At 41.2% G+C, this 18363-nt stretch overlaps 2 protein-coding genes across 2 annotated transcripts; one reads left to right on the top strand and one right to left on the bottom strand.

Annotated features, from left to right (window-relative positions):
* Positions 1–2913: 2913 nt before the first annotated feature.
* LOC120652395 lies at positions 2914–14572 on the top strand. Its single transcript, XM_039930201.1, has 28 exons — positions 2914–3201; positions 3327–3501; positions 3585–3751; positions 4801–4923; positions 4997–5128; positions 5299–5476; positions 5733–5913; positions 6811–6932; positions 7026–7117; positions 7372–7408; positions 7664–7724; positions 8021–8169; positions 8309–8379; positions 8469–8639; positions 8743–8811; positions 9571–9669; positions 9762–9851; positions 10499–10574; positions 10655–10754; positions 10846–10921; positions 11085–11264; positions 12023–12145; positions 12232–12315; positions 12452–12636; positions 12718–12856; positions 12941–13000; positions 13184–13288; positions 13858–14572. Exons 1-28 carry the CDS (start codon positions 3031–3033, stop codon positions 13969–13971), a joined length of 3330 nt encoding a protein of 1109 aa, XP_039786135.1. The 5' UTR covers positions 2914–3030; the 3' UTR covers positions 13972–14572.
* A 430-nt stretch (positions 14573–15002) lies between these two features.
* On the bottom strand, positions 15003–16164 carry LOC120648807 (protein LURP-one-related 11-like). The gene is made up of 2 exons (XM_039925457.1): positions 15716–16164; positions 15003–15599 (listed from the first exon to the last, which is right to left on the bottom strand). The coding sequence occupies exons 1-2, from the start codon at positions 16031–16033 to the stop codon at positions 15219–15221; spliced, it is 699 nt and encodes a 232-aa protein (XP_039781391.1). The 5' UTR covers positions 16034–16164; the 3' UTR covers positions 15003–15218.
* Positions 16165–18363: the final 2199 nt, after the last annotated feature.

Below are 18363 nucleotides of genomic sequence, written 5' to 3' on the forward strand. Positions count from 1 at the left end.
GTGACAGGTAACGTCATGGCTTTGCAGCTTGTCTTTGTTAAAAGGAGTCTGTTGTTGATCCGAGTCTCTGCATTATTGGCGGTCCAAGGGAGCGCGCTTTCACGCGAGCTACATGGTGAGCCGGCTGGCCTTTGGGGCATGCGTAGGGGCGCCTCCCTTCCCCAAGTTGCAGCAAAATCAGAGACAGGTTCAGGCCTAACTTGTGACGCTGACGGAGAGAGCAAGCTGAGCTAGTGCCGGTTGTGTTTGCTGCTGTTGGTGTTGGGTGTGACCGTGGCTTCTGTTCCCGGCAACGCCAGGGTACCGTCTCCCGGCGGACGCTTTCCGCAACGCCCATAGAAGCAAGTTTTGCGGCACACGGACAAAACACAAAAGTAGTATATGATCGTGTTGTGCACCGCAAAAGTCCTCAACAAATTTGGCTATGAGGCGTGCGTCCTTGTCACCATATGCTAAGACACACTGAAAATATGTAAATAGAAAACTGGTGCCATCAAGTTATGGTACTTGGTCATTGATACAATGTCTGGTGAAATACCAGAGGTTTCTCATGTCAGTGACCCCAAGTGCACCGTACAGTACAGCAGGGGAATTTGTTCACACGACCATCTATGAAGTTAAGGGTGTCGATCAAACTGAGTAACTGACATAAGATTTTGTAAACATAATTTCCTTTACAAATCCATCCTAAAAAATACTCCCCTTTAAAACCCTTATGTGTATATTCATCAAGGTTTATATTTTCCATTTTCTAAGCCTCGAGCACTGCCGGCTTGGGTTTCGTATTTGCCCAGTCTCAGTGGGGAGTTTCATTGCACATTTATCAAGACAGTGAACTAGGTAATCGAGCCGAAAGAGTGTCACGGTGATGACACTCATCTCACATCCCATGACACTCCTCCTTCACTCTTCTGCTATATCAGCAAATTTAATATGTCATAATGGCACCTTAGGTTTTCTACGATGTGGATGATGTGGATGCAGCCTTGGTGTAGGGTGTGAGTGAATGTGCCCATGAATTCAGATATTATAGCTTTTGTATTTAAATGGTTGGTGCATAAAAAAAAGCACACTACTCTTAGACCCTGTTTGGTTCATGAGACTTTTGTATAGGGCTAAATAACCAAAAAGAAGGGATTTTTTGGAGCTAAAAGTAGGTTAGGGGCTAAAGAATGAGAAGTCCCTCCTGAGAAGCTTTTTGAGACTTTTAACCTACAATTCCATCCTACCCCTGTGGTCCCCCCTCATCTATCTCCATTATGACTGGCTGCATACATGCAGAATAGGGGTAGTATAGTACTTTGTTCACTTCATTTAATGTCCTTTAGTCCCTCTAGTCCATAGGGACTAAACATTTTAGCCCAAGAACTAAAAGTAGCCTAGAGACTTTTTGTAACCAAACAGGGCCAAAGAGATAACAAAAGCTACCTCAAGAAGCATCCAAAAAGATTACCAATGCAATCTTTTCCGCACTCGTTTGAAGCACCGAGCTCAACTCATAGGGATTTGCTAGGCTGCAGCTTAAGCCCCGTCCGATTGCTACTCAACAGTCTCAGGTCCCCGTTTAGATAACCTATAACTCAACTTTAGGTGGCTAAACATCAGATCATTAAATTTTAGTCTATGTCTATTTGGATCCATAGACTAAATTTTAGGTGGGACATATATAGAAATATAGAAGTGTTATTTTTACCCTTGTTTTATACTGATGCCTCTATATAGTGAGGGGTACTTACGCCTTTTTGCAGTTCGCGGGCTGGTTTAGTCCAAATAAGATGGGTTTTATAAAGACTAATGGACTAAACTTTAGTTATTAGGATGGAACTAATTTTTAGTTTCTATTTTAGTCCACCTATTTAGATCCAAATCCTACGCCGTGGCAGGGGAATGCATGACATCCCCTATCGCTATCAGGTTGACCCGTTTTATTACTTCTAACCCGAGTGAAATAAAAAATGTCATAAAAAACATCTGAATCAACATGACGTTCCATCGTCCTTAGTGAACACGAACCAGCCAAATGATGGACATAAAGCTAAGCGCGCCCCATACATTAGCCGTGATGAAAACCACAAAACACACAAGCATGACATCGGCATTGTCATCAAGAGCACGTTGAAATCAATATTTGGTGAGTGGTGACTAGAGCACACCGCACATGTACATGTACCCAGCAGTCAGGTAACATGACATCTCCTATTCAAAATGGATATATGCTACTCGCAAAAAAAATGGAAATAGACTGACAACTAAGACCATCTCCAACCCCTCGCGGTAGCATAGTGTCCATAGCATTAATGAGGCTGTCACGTAAGCAATTTGGTGATATGACATGTGAGTTAATGAGGAAAAAGATAAATATGATTTCTCATGCAAAACACCATGTCTACACAAGAATCAAGAAAATGAGAAAAGTGATAGGGTGAAGTAAAGAGAGAGAAGAGAGGGTTGGATGAGATCTATTTTCTTCAATTATTATAGAAATTATATATTGGGGAGGTAGTGTCTATAGATAGTTTTTTACTCACTTTTTTCTTTAGACATCACCTATGGACACTATGTGTTGGGATGGTGTCTCCAAATTCTGGAACGAACGACCTCATCGTGGGATAGATCGATCGGAATATTTTTTTTATGATAAGATAACAATCGAAATATTGATCTTGTATTAAAGTCTCAGACAGCGAGGTGAAACGAAAGAAGTTCGAGCCCAATTCTGTCATAACTCTCCACCCGTAACAAGTCGGATCGCGCAAAAATTGCACGAGGAGAGGAGAGGAAAGGAAGCGCCGCGCCCCTCATATCGACTGGACAGCACAGTCTCACCTGTCGCGGCGCCACCGTGCGATTGGTGGTCGCGGCGGCCGCCTGATTATTATATTCCGCCTCGGCCCCCCGTAACAAGTCCAACGAATCCTTCGGTTTTGTATTCTTCTCGGCTTCCTTTCGTCTTCCTCCTCGCCCCTCTCTCACTCTCGCGTTGCCCCCCCCCCCTCGCCCCCCTCGCGGGTTCTCGCGTCGCCGTCGGAGATGGTGGAGACGAGGCGGAGCGCAGCGGCGAAGCGCCCCGCGGTCGCGGCGGCGGAGGAGGAGGAGGAGAAGGGCGCGGCGGCGTCGCCGGCGCCGCAGCCGGCGGAGGGCGCGGCGGGCGGAGCGGGGGACGGGGTCGCGTCGTCGTCGCAGCCCCCGAAGCGGGCCAAGGTCCGGATCTCCCCCCGCCGCCCCCACGTGCATGCGGGCGCTCTGGGCCTCGGGGTTCTGGGCTCCGGTATTGATCTGGTTGGTTCTCGTTGTTGATGTTGCCGTGGCCGGTTCGGTGGTCGTAGGTTGCGGGCGCGGATGCGGATATCGCGAAGCCGTCGGCGGCCGAGGCCGGGGCGGCCGCGGCCGGCGCCGTGCCGGGGCCGCGGCCGGACACGGCTGGGCTGCAGGCGCTGACCGGCGCCATGGACAAGCTCGAGGCACTCCTGAGGTCCAGGGAGGCGCAGTCCAACTCGGCTGGTACGAGCCTTCTTTCTCCGATGTGCCCAGCACAGGTCCTGGTTGGGGCCCTGGGGCATGACGAGTTCTCCCTGTTGGTGCAGGGCATATGCGGGGTGCCAATGACAAGGATTTATCGGCGAAGATAAAGAAAGCCAAGGATTTGAAGGATTTGTCGGAGAAGATGGCGGGGATGCTGAATAAGCGCCAGGTTGTGGCCACCAGCAGGCGGCAGGAGCCCTGGTGCAGGCTGATTTCCCAATATGCCTCGGTACGCCTTTTCCCATGTTCTTTCACTTTTCTTTTGATCAGTACAACTCATGACCTACCTCTGGTTGGTTTTGACCAGACCTTAGTGGCCAAGAACTGCATGCTAATTATTCCGTGTAACTACTAAAAAACCCTCATCTTCCAACTCAGAATATGTGATAGTACCTAGGACTATTAACCTATTACACTATTACCTTTGTGTTCCCAACTCTTCCAATCTTAAGCAAGAAAGCATCCTCAAACTCCGATTCATTTGCAATGTATGCTTTTGTCTAACGATTCTAATCGCGGAAAAGTAACTCTTTTGTAAATCATCTTACAACCAATGTTATTATGTTATAAAGCAAAGTCACCACAGGGCTGACTTTCCAACTAGTATACAGGCTTATTAGCGTTCAGTGCATGCAGGGTACTAATTTTTAGTCATAGTTAAGCACACATACATGTTGCACAGCATTGAATCAAGAGGATAACAACATGAGAAAGTATTCAGTTTGTTTGTTACTTGTCTTGGGCCCAATATTTAGTTCTTGTATGGAAGCAACAACAATCCACTTATTCAATGACTCACGATTAGTTGCATTGCCCTAGTTAATAATTTGGTCACTCAGGTCAGTTAAATTATCAACATTTAGTTCTTTTATGGAAGCAACAACAAGCCACTTGTTCCTAACAAAACGAAATACGCCTTGTAAAAAAACCTGGTGGAAGTATATTCTGGCAATTGAATGAGCCTTGATCATTTAACAAGTCACATAGCAATTCAAATCTCAAGCTGTATGTCATAAGAAACTGTTTGCGTTTTGTGTTTGGTTTTTCTTTATTTGCTAGGCTATATGTGATGTGATGGTTGGCTAGATTATTTGGGAAATTTTAACGTTCCATACTTCCATTGTTTGTGCTTGTGTGTGTATGCTGTTGTATATACATGTTTAAGCTTGTCCTTCAGTGAGTTAACTAACTCTGTTATTGCTCTTAGTTGCAGCTAAAATGATTGAATCGTTTCATCAGACTGATGGCTCTTTGTTTAATTTATTTGTTTTGTCGCAGCACCCTACCCTTCCAATTTATGGATCGCATTTCACTATTGGTCATGGAGCGCATCATGATTTGAGACTGGGGCTGGGCGAGTCGTCCACTGCCTCACCTGTTTGTAGGCTGAAGCAGGCTAAGGTATTGTGAAGGTTTTTGTCCTTCCCTCCATTTCTACTCATTATATTGTTTCCATTCTAACATCTTGTATTAGCGAGGTGCACTCCTTGAAATCTTTGACTCCAAAGTTGTTCGTGTAAATGGGAAATCTCTGGACAAGGCTGCCAAAGTTACCTTGAATGGGGGAGATGAAATTATCTTTCGTTCACCCGTGAGGCATGCTTATGTATCCTTTTCTATTGCCTACTGCTTTATTTTAACAAATAAGTTATGTTTGCGGCTAACCACAGATGAAGAAGCATGGCTTATATTAGATTTGTTCGTAATAGATATAATGTATAAATAACGGTTAGACATGTAAACATTTGGCATTGAAGGTCCTTAATGTGATGGTAGATATTTGAGCAACTTCAGCAGGAGAAATCAAGCGCTTCAGCATTATCCTCTACTTGCAGTAGCATCCAGCAGGGGCAACATTCTCACTTCAAAGATGTCCAGGATCATTTATCATCTAAAGGTCGCAAAATCTCAACCTTTTACTTTGGAAAAGGCCGATCTTCATTGATTCCTAGTGGTGAGGCCGATTTATATTTGTCATCTTTGCCTATTTTTTAAATTTTATTTGCTTGCTAGCCTTTATATCTGTCAAACTTCTTTATAAACTTTTACTTGCTAGCCCTGACCTATTAAGTTCACAGCTGTTTAGATGATCACATATTCAGGATGGTCCAAGCATAGTGACTTTTCTCTCTCGTTCTCCTTACATGCTTACCGAGGAGTATTTATTGCTGATATTTGATTAACATTTCGCTGTATAAACACTATTGCAGGATCATCAACAGACCCAGTTCTACTTAATTTATGTAAAACAATAGATGAGCGGAGCCAGTTTAACTCTGAAGATAATACATCTTTTGGTCGGTCGCAACTTCTGAAGGAGGATCTGGTAAACGCAATGGTTGATCCGAGTAACATCTCTGAGTCATTTGATAGTTGTCCCTATTATCTAAGGTAAGCATGCATTCAGCAATCTCATTTTCTCATGTGAGTGTTTTTGATTTGCTGTAACCGGTTTGGCTAAGAGATGTGATACTAGTCTGCCCCTCCATAGGGACATTGAGTTGGTGAATAATGTGTCATGTGCACACCATAATTTGCACTCTTGACAAGATGGTTGGTCATTCAGCACTTTAAGTATTAATCTTGCATAGTTTTTATCGTTTCTTCTTGGAAGTCATAAGCCTATACCTGAAAATCGCACAGCCAATATATTCTGAATAATCTTTGTAATAATATTCTGTTTGGGAGTACAAGTGCAACTTGTAGATTTTAGGTCTTTTTTGTTGAGTTGCCTTTTCTCTTTAGGGAATGACTATTATTCGTGCTATTGCCGTCTGAACAAAAATCGTGCACTCAACTCATGGCTCCGTTCTATTTTACACTATTGGCTTCCCCAATCCTGTATTTCATTTGTAGAAAATATTTTGTGGACAGTTATTTCATTGCGCACTGTGCTTATTCCAATTCCTTTATGCATCTGAAATTTATAAGTGTAATGCTCAACATTATAGTCGTACTTAAATACTTAATATTACTGTGCAACTGCATGTCATGGCAGCAGACTAGTAGTAGTTTACTGTCTATTGTCTGATTTACTTTTGATTAGGATGCGGACGTTATTCTAGATATTACTAAATTATATATAATTGAAATAAAAATGATCAAAATCACAATGATACGTAGTTTGCTTTTGATGATAAATCTACAATATTGTCCTCATGTGATTGTACTTTGATATTAGAACTTTACTGTTTGCACTCTAGGACTAACCTTTTTCCAGTCTTTAAGTTCGCCGGGTGATTCTCCATTTGTTAAGAATTGTTTTCTAATAACTTTTTGTCCTCACAGCGAGCATAGCAAATGTGCTCTCATGTCATCAGCATATGTACATTTAGAATGCAAGAACTACTTCAAGTTTACAAAAGATATATCTTCTCTTAGTCAACGAGTGCTGATATCTGGCCCAGCAGGTATATGTGTGTAAATTTTGTATGCTATTGCGGCTTTAAAATCCACAATTATTGTGACTATTTTTTTATTAAGCGTGGTTTATGTTTCTATAGGAACTGAGATCTATCAAGAATATCTGGTGAGAGCACTTGCAAAATATTTTGGTGCTAGGTTGCTCACGGTGGATTCTTCCATGCTGTTTGGTGTAAGACCCTGAACATTCACCTCCATTTTTCTCTCTGTGTTCCACTTCTTATGACAATAACTTCTATGTTTCCAATGTTTTAAACAATCACACCACTGCTATATTTTCTGTATCTGACCACTCTATCTATACATCAGTCTTTCTCATCTTCATCTATTTCATTTTTAAAATAAAAAACTTTCTTTGAAAGTCCACTGCAAGTGTACTTTGGATATTTGCTTGTATTTGGTACTCATTTATATTATGTTGTTCAGGGGCAGGCTTTCAAGGAATCAGAGTCATACAAAAAAGGTGAGAACATTGATATTATGCGACATTAAAAGCTGAGCTGAAATTTTAGTTATTTCAGCTATAATTTCAGAAATCTCCTTTTAGTTTTAATGCATTTCATCCACAACACTGACCAGTGTACCAGTGGCAGTGCAGAAACAGCTGATTGAATTTATATGTTTGCTCGCAAACTAGCGTAGTAGATGCAGTGATAAGGCTTTAATGTTTTGCTATGGTGTTGTCTAAATGGCTTTGTTCTTGTCATTTTTTTTTCAGGTGATAGAGTGAGATACATTGGTTCGTTACAGTCAGAAGGCATTATTCTTGATGGACAGAGGTACAACTCGCTGCCTAAGATTGATTCTATATGTGTTTATTGCAGTGTTAATAAGCAATTTACTTTAAATAAAATTGCCTGAATTCAAATGTTATTGACAAGTAGAAGAAAAAGGGGTTATCGTTTTATCTGATTTAGTTGTCTGACATATGACTTGTGAGACTTATAAATTGTGTGGTTGGCAATATGGGTCATTTTGTTGCTGAAATCAAATAAACTTTCTTATTGTTCACCTTACAACTATTTTGATGTATTAATATCTGCTGCTGATTCTTGTTAAATTGTTCAATCTGCAGCCCTCCAGATTTTGGTTCACAGGGTGAAATACGTCTTCCTTTTGAAGAAAATAGATTATCGAAGGTTGGTGTAAGGTTTGATAAACAAATTCAAGGAGGTAATGATCTTGGAGGCAATTGTGAAGCTGATCATGGTTTATTTTGTCCAGGTTAGTACTTTTGCTGATATCGTGAAGAAATGATGTTATGAAAGCAAACCGCATGATGTTACTTATGCAGCTATGCCCAATTGTTGGTTATTGCCACACTTCAATTGTTTAGATAATGTTCCTACCTCTTGCTTTCCAGTTGATTCGTTATGCCCTGATAGTCCAGGATGGGAAGTTAGATCCAAACATCCATTTGACGTGATAGTTGAGGTATTTAATAGTTGTGTTTGTTTTTTCCAGGGTATGTTATATATTATGCTATTTGTGTTTTCCTTACACTTACTGTCCTTGCCGTACAGTTTATCTCTGAAGAAGTTCAGCATGGCCCTTTAATCCTTTTTCTGAAGGACACAGAGAAAATTTGTGGGAATAATGACTCCTACCATGGTCTGAAGAGCAAGCTTAAGCATTTTCCAGCCGGTGCTTTTATTATTGGATCTCAAATCCAGCCTGACAATCGCAAAGATAAGGTACGTTTTGTAATTTAAACGATACTAGACTTGATGTTTCATTAAGCCTGTCATGTTGTTTACTTAACACTCTACCTAACAAAGTGCAAGCTCCGCATTGCAGGCAAATGCCAGTTCTCTTTTTCTTTCAAAGTTCCCGTACAGCCAGGCTATACTTGACCTTACATTACAGGTAACTTTTAATTATACCGACTTTCCCTCCGTTCAAAATAATTGGCAATTGGCATTCTGGACATGGCATGTTTCTTATATTTTTAATCCAATACAATCCAATCAAGTTGTGAGATTATATCCATTCAAAAGTAGTTGGTGTTCTGAACTGTGCATGGTTCTTTTATTTTTAATCCTGCACAGTCCATAAAGTTGGGACATTAAATTGCAGAAGTTTTTTTAAAAAGAAAACTCCACATATTTCAAACTAAATATTTGAATAAAATACCAGTAGTCAAAAAGTTTCAAAAGTTTGAACGGATTTGTTCATAACGGTAAGCATTTTTTACTGGGGGTAGTATTTCATTAGTTGTATAAGGTTTCTGACGAACCATCTACTTCTACCAATTTAGTTATGATCTTATGCTTGTATATGGGTACTGTATGGTCACTGACTAGTCTGGGTTATGTGCTAATGCATTATGCATGACAATTGTTGGTATACTAGTCTTACAATCTAAGCACTGTTTTGTACCATCAGTTGTCAAAACTACAACATTTTTTAGAATAAAAAACTACCAACATTTTTTCATGTCGTACTCGAACAATCATTTTTGCACTCCCTGTTTAGGGTTTATATTCTTATTTTTCAGTTGTCTTCTCTATCTTCCACTGATTTTTACTGTTAAACTAGAGGTGCAGTATTGTTATTAACACTAATCATATGTTGTCCACTTTATTGGTGCATTTTCTTGTTACAACCTAATGTAAGGAAATGCAGGACATTGATGCGATAAATAATAAATGTAAAGAAGCTTCAAAGGCATTGAAGCATCTAACCAAACTTTTCCCAAATAAAGTGACGCTCCAGGCACCACAAGTATGTTATTTGGAAGTACTTCCAAAAGGATAATTAATTTTAAGTAGCTCTTCTGGCATTTATTTTGAATATATGTGGGACAAATGTTACAGGATGATATGGAGCTTTCACGGTGGAACGAGATGTTAAACCGAGATATCGAAGTTCTTAAAGGAAATGCCAACATTTCAAAGATACGCTCTGTAAGTATTTGTGCTAAAATCAATTATGCATTATATATTTATTAACAGTTATGAATTCGAGTAATTTGTGATTTACACGGTTGTTCTAGGCGATGCGCAACACTTTCTTTCATGGATTTGGACATAAATATTATGTTATTATCTGTGTGTTATTATAAAATGCAGTACATCTGTGAGCTACCATCCGGTCACGAATACTTTACATACGGATAGGATTTGGTCAATTTTTGAATCATAGGTGTAGGGAAAGAAAGTACTTTTACTACATCATCAATTTATTAGAAAAGTACTCCATAGCCTCATCAGTTTGTTAGATATATTCATATATCCTGATAGAAAATAATGGTCAAAGTTGCACCTAAGACACTACAAAAATAAAAAATGTAAAATACTGTTGATATGAGGGATTAGTCCATTGTGTTATATTTTTTCTTTGCCGATTTGTGTTGCACATGTGCAAGCTCTATTAACTCAATGAAGGATCAGAGGAATTTGACTTGTCTTAATGGTATCCTTGACTGAGGAAGTTCCTATTTTGAAGTGCATATTTATAGATATGTAACAGAGCTCGACTCTAGTTGCACCTTGGACCTGCAGTGAACTTGTCATATTATTATCTCGACTTATCCTTCTACCATTGCTTTCAGTTTCTAACGAAGATTGGATTGGAATGCGCTGACCTTGAGGCAATATTGGTTAAGGATCGCATTCTTACAAATGAGTGTGAGTGCCATTTTATATTCATGTTGATGAAATATATCAAATTTTCCCAATGTCATGATGGCCTCATTGTTATTTTTTAGGTATTGATAAAATAATTGGTTTTGCTTTGAGCCATCAACTTAAGAGCTGTACAATTCCAGACCCTTCAAGTAGTGTGCAGTTTACCCTATCCAGTGAAAGGTTTCGGATCTTATCTATCGCTTCAGCAGCTTGTCAATAAAATTATTTCATCCGTGCAAAAATGTTTATTGTTCTATTATTTACATTGCAGCCTTAAACATGGAGTTGACATGTTGGAAAGTATTCAATCAGGATCGAAGAGTAGCTCTAAAAGGAAATCTCTCAAGGTTGCCACTCTTTTTATATATTACATCCAGCTCAATTTCTATTGCAACTGTAACTGTAACCACCCAGCGAAAAAATACGAAACAATAAGTTATTTCTGACCATGTTGGTCTTTCAAAATTTATATTGCATACAGCTTACTATTCTTGTTTCTAAAATTGTCAGGATATTGCTACGGAAAACGAATTTGAAAAGAGGCTCCTTGCTGATGTTATCCCTCCACATGAAATTGGTGTTTCCTTTGAGGACATCGGAGCTTTGGAGAGTGTCAAGGATACTCTGAAGGAGTTAGTGATGCTTCCACTGCAAAGACCTGAACTTTTCAACCGAGGACAACTTATGAAGGTAGATAGTTGGACACTACTCGTTGTATTTAGCTGCACTATTTGTGAGCAACATTTTTGAATGATCCTTTTTTTCTGTAATGCTTCTATATATTACACTACTTTCCATCTTATTGGCTTGAAATCCAATCCTTGCTAACAATTAACAAATGAGGCAAATTTGACCATGTCTCGCAACTGTTAACCCATTTGGGGTGGGACAGTTAAAACTGACACATCTTTTATCATCCTATGACCTTCATTTTAGCATGCATCAGATGAACCTAATAAATGCTGCGCTGTACCAAGTTGGATTGAAAAAAACGGAATAGCAAATGCTTTTTCTTGCATATTATTATTACCAGATATTTTTCTGTTGATTGTGGGGGAAGAACATTTTTTTATGTTAGGTCAGCAATGCTGAGATGGTTTGGACATGTCCAACGAAGGCCTCCTGAGGCGCCGGTGCGTAATGGGGTTCTTGAGCGGGTCGATAATGTAAAGAGGGGTAGAGGTAGACCTAAACTGACGTGGGATGAGTCGGTTAAGAGAGACCTTAAGGATTGGAATATCTCTAAAGAGATAGCTTTGGATAGGAGCGCTTGGAGACTAGCTATCAATGTGCCTGAACCTTGAACTTATTTCTTTCGGGTTTCATCTCTAGCCTACCCCAACTTGCTTGGGAAAAAAGGCTATGTTGTTGTTGTTGTTGTAGGTCAGCAATGCTGAACACTAAGCTAATAGGAAGCTGACTTTTTTTTTTGGTTTGTATTACACCAGCCATGTAAAGGAATTTTGCTTTTCGGCCCTCCTGGTACGGGAAAGACAATGCTTGCTAAGGCTGTGGCAACTGAGGCTGGTGCTAACTTCATAAACATATCGATGTCGAGTATTTCTTCAAAGGTACTAATCATCAGATAGCCTGCTATGTTTGTTTGGGGGAAATTTTGAGTATCTGCATTATTGCATCTAAATCACCAATTTTCCAGTGGCTTGGTGAAGGAGAAAAATTCGTGAAAGCTGTGTTTTCATTAGCAAGTAAAATTGCTCCAAGTGTGATTTTTGTGGACGAGGTAAGTTTGTTCTGTTAAACAACATTTTTGATTGATTTCTATGTATCGGGGCACCATCTCTGTAGCTCGCAACTTCACTGTCAATGCCATAGTGGTGCATGCTTTCCTGCTTATCTTCTGCCCTTTTTTTTTTTAGGTTGATGGCATGTTGGGAAGGCGTGAGAACCCTGGAGAGCATGAAGCAATGCGTAAGATGAAAAATGAGTTTATGGTGAACTGGGATGGTCTAAGAACAAAGGAGAAAGAACGTGTATTAGTACTTGCTGCAACTAACCGGCCATTTGATCTTGATGAGGCGGTTGTTAGGAGGCTTCCCAGGAGGTGATTACCAATCTTTTATAATCTAATACATCTGTAAATAGTTTGTTAGCTGCAGTCTTATGGAGCAATGTTTTTTTCTAGGTTGATGGTGAATTTGCCAGATGCATCAAATAGGAGAAAAATCCTTAGCGTAATACTAGCCAAGGAAGATTTGGCAGATGATGTTGACCTTGAAGTTATAGCTAACTTGACAGAAGGGTACTCGGGTAGTGATCTCAAGGTATGTTACTACAAATGTTACGGATTTGTTATCATACTTATTCTTAAAATCAAATATTTATTGTTGTCTGCAATTAATTTTCAGAATCTGTGTGTTACTGCTGCTCATCGTCCTATTAGAGAGATTCTTGAAAAGGAGAAGAAGGTTTGTTGACGTTTCGGTAGTTTTTTCCTTTCTCTTGTGGTCTCTAGTTCTTCAGGTTTTTGATATATCAAAAGTAATAAAATCAACACAACATTTGATACCGGTGGAGTGGTGGTGTCTGGTATACACTGATGGATGCTTTGCTTACTATAAAATGAGTTCATGTGCATTGTCCACCTGCAGGAGAGAGCAGCAGCAGAAGCAGCAAATAGACTGTTGCCTCCATCACACTCGAGCAATGATGTGCGCGCATTAAGAATAAGTGATTTCATGCATGCGCATGAACAGGTATATCCTCATTTTTGTTGATTCATTTATTTTGATACACTAGGATGTGCTTCTGTCACTAATAATGCTTTATTATGATTAAATGTTGCTCCCTCTGTTCCAAAATGTAAGTCATTTTAGTTTTGTCTATAGTCAAAACTACTTTAACTGCGACCAAGTTTATAGAAAAATACACTTATTTGGTATTTTACATGTTTTAACATGTTATTTGGTATTTTAGATGTTTTAACATGTTTTTCTATAAATTTGGTTGAAGTTAGAGAAATTTGACTTCAAACAAAACTAAAGCGATCTATGTTTTGGAATGGTTTACTGCATTGACGATACAGATTTATGAACCAGAGTGTTATGTTCTACTGAAGCAATGAGTATAGGGACGAAATACATGATGATTCCTTTTTTGATAAAGAAATGCAGTATAACAGTGTTCTTATGAAATAATAGAACACATAGCCTTGCTTAATCACACTAAGGGTTTGTGGTGCATTTCAATCTCTGCTCTGCTCTCAAAGCTGTTCCGATATTGTCTAGTAACATTGCTCACAACAAATGTGGTACCTTTCCTGTAGGTCTGCGCAAGTGTTTCCTCAGATTCCATTAACATGAACGAGCTTGTGCAATGGAATGATCTCTATGGGGACGGGGGATCAAGGAAAAAGACAACACTAAGCTATTTTATGTAGCTGATGTTGCGCATATATCATGAGCCATGGTGCGAAGCGCAAAGGTTGGAGGCTAAATGTCGTGCAGGTTCAGCGCAGTTCGAAAACAGGCGTTAGAGACATCCATATCCAGATAATAGAGTCGATGGTTCAGGTGGAGCACAGTGGCGAATGTACATATCTGGTTGCTGCTTTCACACTGGCCATGCATCATGGATTTAGACAGACCAGCTGGTCTGGTTCGTAGTAGCCCTGCTGCAGTTTTGACTGCAGCACATCTCCATCAGAAAAAAAGAATTAAAAATAGATCGCATTTGTTGTACTCACCCAAAAAGCCTGGAGATGACCAAGGGTCTCGCTTGGCCCACCATTTTCCGCCATTAAAAAAAATCATTATTTAGATTGTAAGGTATAGAGCCTGTCCAAGTGTACAGTATGAGCATCAGGCCTATTAACTTATGCGGTCAGTGTCTGATTCAATTTGTTAATCATAATTACTGTAGAATCGTTCTGTATATGGATTTAGTATCACCTTTTTGAGTATAAGAGTGCTGTCGACTATCAAAGGCACTCTTAATCTACATAGTAAAATCGTTACTCCAGGTAGCATGGGGAACATGAATTGTGCTTTGTTCCTGGCAACGTCACTTGTTTGCAAGTTGTGACTGGTCATTCTTTCGTTCTGAATATCTTCGCATTATCCGATTGGCCTACGCTTTACGTTCGGACTAGTGAACGGACTACCGGATTTTGTATTGTGTTAAAAATACTGCGTCATTGTTGCTGGCGATTGTCGGGGGAAACGAGCATGACGTAAGGGTTCGTTTAGTTTGGGGACAGGGTTGGATAGAAATATACCGTAATATCTCAATCAATTCATGTGCTTATTTTACCATGGGGCCTTTTAAATTTGTAAGTTTTAAGCCAATAGTTCAAGAAAAATGGAACCGCTATTAAGTATTAACTGAGACGCAAAAAGTCGCCGTTGAAATGTAGTGGATCACTGAATAACTACACGACCAATCCTCAACCAAAAGAATGAAGTTCCAAAATAAGCCGGAAGGACCAGACTTGTCTCTGATTAAGAAGCTAATTACACATAATCACTCTCCTCTCAGTAGTTACCATGTAGCTAGTCCCTCACAAACTAAGGTAAAAACGCTAGGAACAACGAAATCGATCGAGGGCAGTCTCCTCTTCTGCATATATTTACTGTAGTTAGTAACGTTCATCCAGTGATCCAGCTGACCTTCTCGGTGCCTCACAATTCACATGGTGCGGTTGATGAGGCCATGCACGAGCACGAGCCCCATGATGATGGACCGGTCGACGCCGGGCTCCACCGTCAGGGTCAGCACGTCGGCGCCCAGCGCCACCCCCGCGGCCGTCGTCTTCCGCTTCACCTCGGCCACGGCGAGCCCCGTCGCGCCGTCCACGATCCTGGCGCCGCGAGACGGCGCGATCCTCCCGTCATCCATCCTGTAGGTCCTCACGGTCGTCGCCGCCGTCGCCGCGTCGCCCCTGAGCTCGCAGGTGCAGCGCGAGGGCCCGCGCCACGCCCACGCCCTGGCCACCTTGAACCACGGCCGCCGCTCCTGCTCCTGCTCGCTCCACCTGTACCCCTCCCACCTCCTCCCGAACCCAAGCTTCTGCAGGCCACCAGATCGTGGAGACTAATAATTAACTATCTACAGCTTATACTAATTAAGGTTTTTAATTACGATTGATGTGCATGACAGAGATCAGTCGCTCATTAACTAATTACTTTCTTGAGTATCTGGAGGACGACGTTGCCGGCGAGGTCCATGAGGCAGACGTCGGCGGCGCGGCGGGCGCCGTAGTTGTCGACGCGGTAGACGATGCTCCCGGCGGAGTCGTAGACGGTGCAGCCGCTGCCGTTGAGCACCAGCGACTTCATCCAGATGGTGAACACCTCCGGCTTCTCGCCCCCCACCAGCAGCTGGGACGGCCGCGCCGCCGCCGCCGCCGCCGGCCGATCATCAGAGGAGGACGCAACCTGCGACGACGCAGAGTGCACCCTCACCATCGCCCTCCACAGCTTGAAGCTGCCACTACAACACATGGATCGCACCTCCAAAACTTCTAAACCACTTGTTCAACTAACAGAACAGCTGATCGAGCCTTTGCAACTATTTGTATATATATAAAAGCAGGAGAGGAGAGGAGAGCTAGCTTTTTTTTTGCGCTTTTGCATACGCACGCTTACTAAAGTGAAATTGCGCGCTCGATTAAAGTGTAGTTGTAGCCTTGTAGGAGGATGATGATGACGGCATTCACGTACGTGAACAAGCTAAAATAACGTGTTCTTTTTTGGGGTAGCTAGGGGATCGCTCTCAATCTCATTGGCGTTCAGATTAAATATGCATACCTGATCAGGGTATTACCGCATCTGATTAGGATTTGTTCGTTCCATGCTTATCAAGTTGGCTCTAGTACGTCAAAGCTTGCTCAGTTTCGGCTGCTTCGCGCAATCTCTCGTTGGCTGAGCGAGACGGAGAGAACGACCGGTGTACGTGTATCGGGACGGACGACGCGACTCGCGAGGCATATGAAACGAAACCACCATGCATGTGCATCCACAAGAAGCAGCCGGCAGCACAGCCTTTTGAAAATCAGAATGAAAACCAGAGCCTTCCACTCACAGATCGATCGATGCACCGTTATTTCAAACGCCGCCTTTGCATTGGCGGCGCTGGCCATTCAGAGATCGATGTGTGTGCATAGCATTAGCATAGATGTATGCCGCCCATTGCCGCCTTCTCTTCAGTTTTTCTGAGGAGCCAACCGAGAGCAAGGTGACCGCCCGCTCTCTCTATCACAACGTACAATGGTCGTTTGATCACTGTCTTATTCAAAAAATTTATGTAAATATATTTAAATTTAAATCATTCTTGAATAACTTGTATTAATAAGATAAACTACAATAAAAAAGTCATATTTTACAGAAATTTTTGAATAAAACGAGTGGTCAAACTTAATTTAGAAAAGTCAAATGACCTATAATTGGAACGGAAGAATCGGAGTACAAAATAAAGCCCAAGACACGCCACTACTACAAAACAAGCCTTTGTTCCTGGCCATTTGTCCCGGCAGCCTTTGGGCCCGGGACAATAGGTGGCTTTTGTCCCGGGTCCAACGGCTAGCCGGGCCAGCGGGGGGGACGGGGGCCTTTTGTCCCGGTTGGAGGCACCAACCGGGACAAAAGTCCCCCCTTTTGTCCCGGTTGGTGCCTCCAACCGGGACAAAAGGCCTTGCGCCCCTTATCCCCTTCCCTCTCCCCCCGCCCGAGCCATTCAGCTCACTTCTTTTCTTGCTGTTCTTGGCTCGGGATAGAGGAGTTCTTGCTCATTTCTTCACCACATTTGTGAAGATCTTTGATTCCCCGTCCATCCATCTGCTCTAAAGGTTTGGGGCTTGTTTTTCTCTTCTTCCTTGGCTTGTATACTCATTTCATACTTTAGAAATAGAGAAAATGTGTAGCTAGCTCATTTCTTGGACATTTAGCTAGCTAGATTGCATATGCAGGTGTAATTTTCTTTTAGATTTAGATGAGTATATGGATAATAGAAATTTTTAGAATGAGTGTAGATACTTCATGTGATGTACTTGTATATATGACCATATTGTGGATAGTTGATTTTTTTATTCATGAATGAATTAATGAAATGAGTATATTATAGAATTTTTTGTATTATGAATGGATTATTTTGACACTCTAGTGATGTATTTAATCAGGCTCACATTGAAACCATCTAGAAGCTAAAAAAATCTTTTTTTCGAAACAAGTATACGTCGTTAATCTCCATCCAACGGTGATGGCACTACCTTTCAGGGATACACGATGCGCTATAAGGACGTCGCAAATCGGTTGGTCGCATCACCAGCACTTCCGATTGATAAGAAGACAGCATTTGACGCAGTCAGCATGCCCGTTATTGTACTGAGAGCATATCAACGAGCATGCTGCCTGTGCCAAGTGCTGTGCCTATTAATCGTAAATGTTGGTGCTGCGACTAGCCGATTGGTGACATCCTTGTACCGCACCGTGTCCCCCCGAAAGGCAGTGTCATCACCGCAGGGTTGAGGTTACTGACATATACATTTTCAGAAATAAAGGTTTATTTTTCTTCTAGAGGGTTTCTGGATATTGAAAAGAGTGTACTCCTGGAACTGAAGGGTGTCAAAGTAATTAGAAGTTATAGAGATTTCTTTCAATTAATTAGAGATTTCTTCAGGATTAATGATACATTTCGTCTTTTTTATATAATTTCATTGTTATTTGCAAGAGTTATTAATCTGATCATTGTAATTGTAATAGTAAATAATTTTTGCTTTGTAATGGTAAAAATTTATAATTTTGTGGAAAATAAAGGTATTTTTCAGTAAAATATG

The sequence above is a fragment of the Panicum virgatum genome, chromosome 9K (genome assembly GCF_016808335.1).
Source record: "Panicum virgatum strain AP13 chromosome 9K, P.virgatum_v5, whole genome shotgun sequence".
Classification (NCBI taxonomy): Eukaryota; Viridiplantae; Streptophyta; class Magnoliopsida; order Poales; family Poaceae; genus Panicum; species Panicum virgatum.

What these genes read in the sequence shown, in the direction of transcription:
- LOC120652395 (XM_039930201.1), top strand. Translation starts at nt 3,031, where the DNA reads ATGGTGGAGACGAGGCGGAGCGCAGCGGCGAAGCGCCCCGCGGTCGCG. An exon ending in AGTTGTCCCTATTATCTAAG is followed by an intron (nt 5,914 to 6,810) that starts GTAAGCATGCAT and finishes TTGTCCTCACAG; the next exon opens with CGAGCATAGCAAATGTGCTC. An exon ending in GCTGATATCTGGCCCAGCAG is followed by an intron (nt 6,933 to 7,025) that starts GTATATGTGTGT and finishes ATGTTTCTATAG; the next exon opens with GAACTGAGATCTATCAAGAA.
- LOC120648807 (XM_039925457.1), bottom strand. Translation starts at nt 16,033, where the DNA reads ATGTGTTGTAGTGGCAGCTTCAAGCTGTGGAGGGCGATGGTGAGGGTG. An exon ending in TCCTCCAGATACTCAAGAAA is followed by an intron (nt 15,600 to 15,715) that starts GTAATTAGTTAA and finishes GGTGGCCTGCAG; the next exon opens with AAGCTTGGGTTCGGGAGGAG.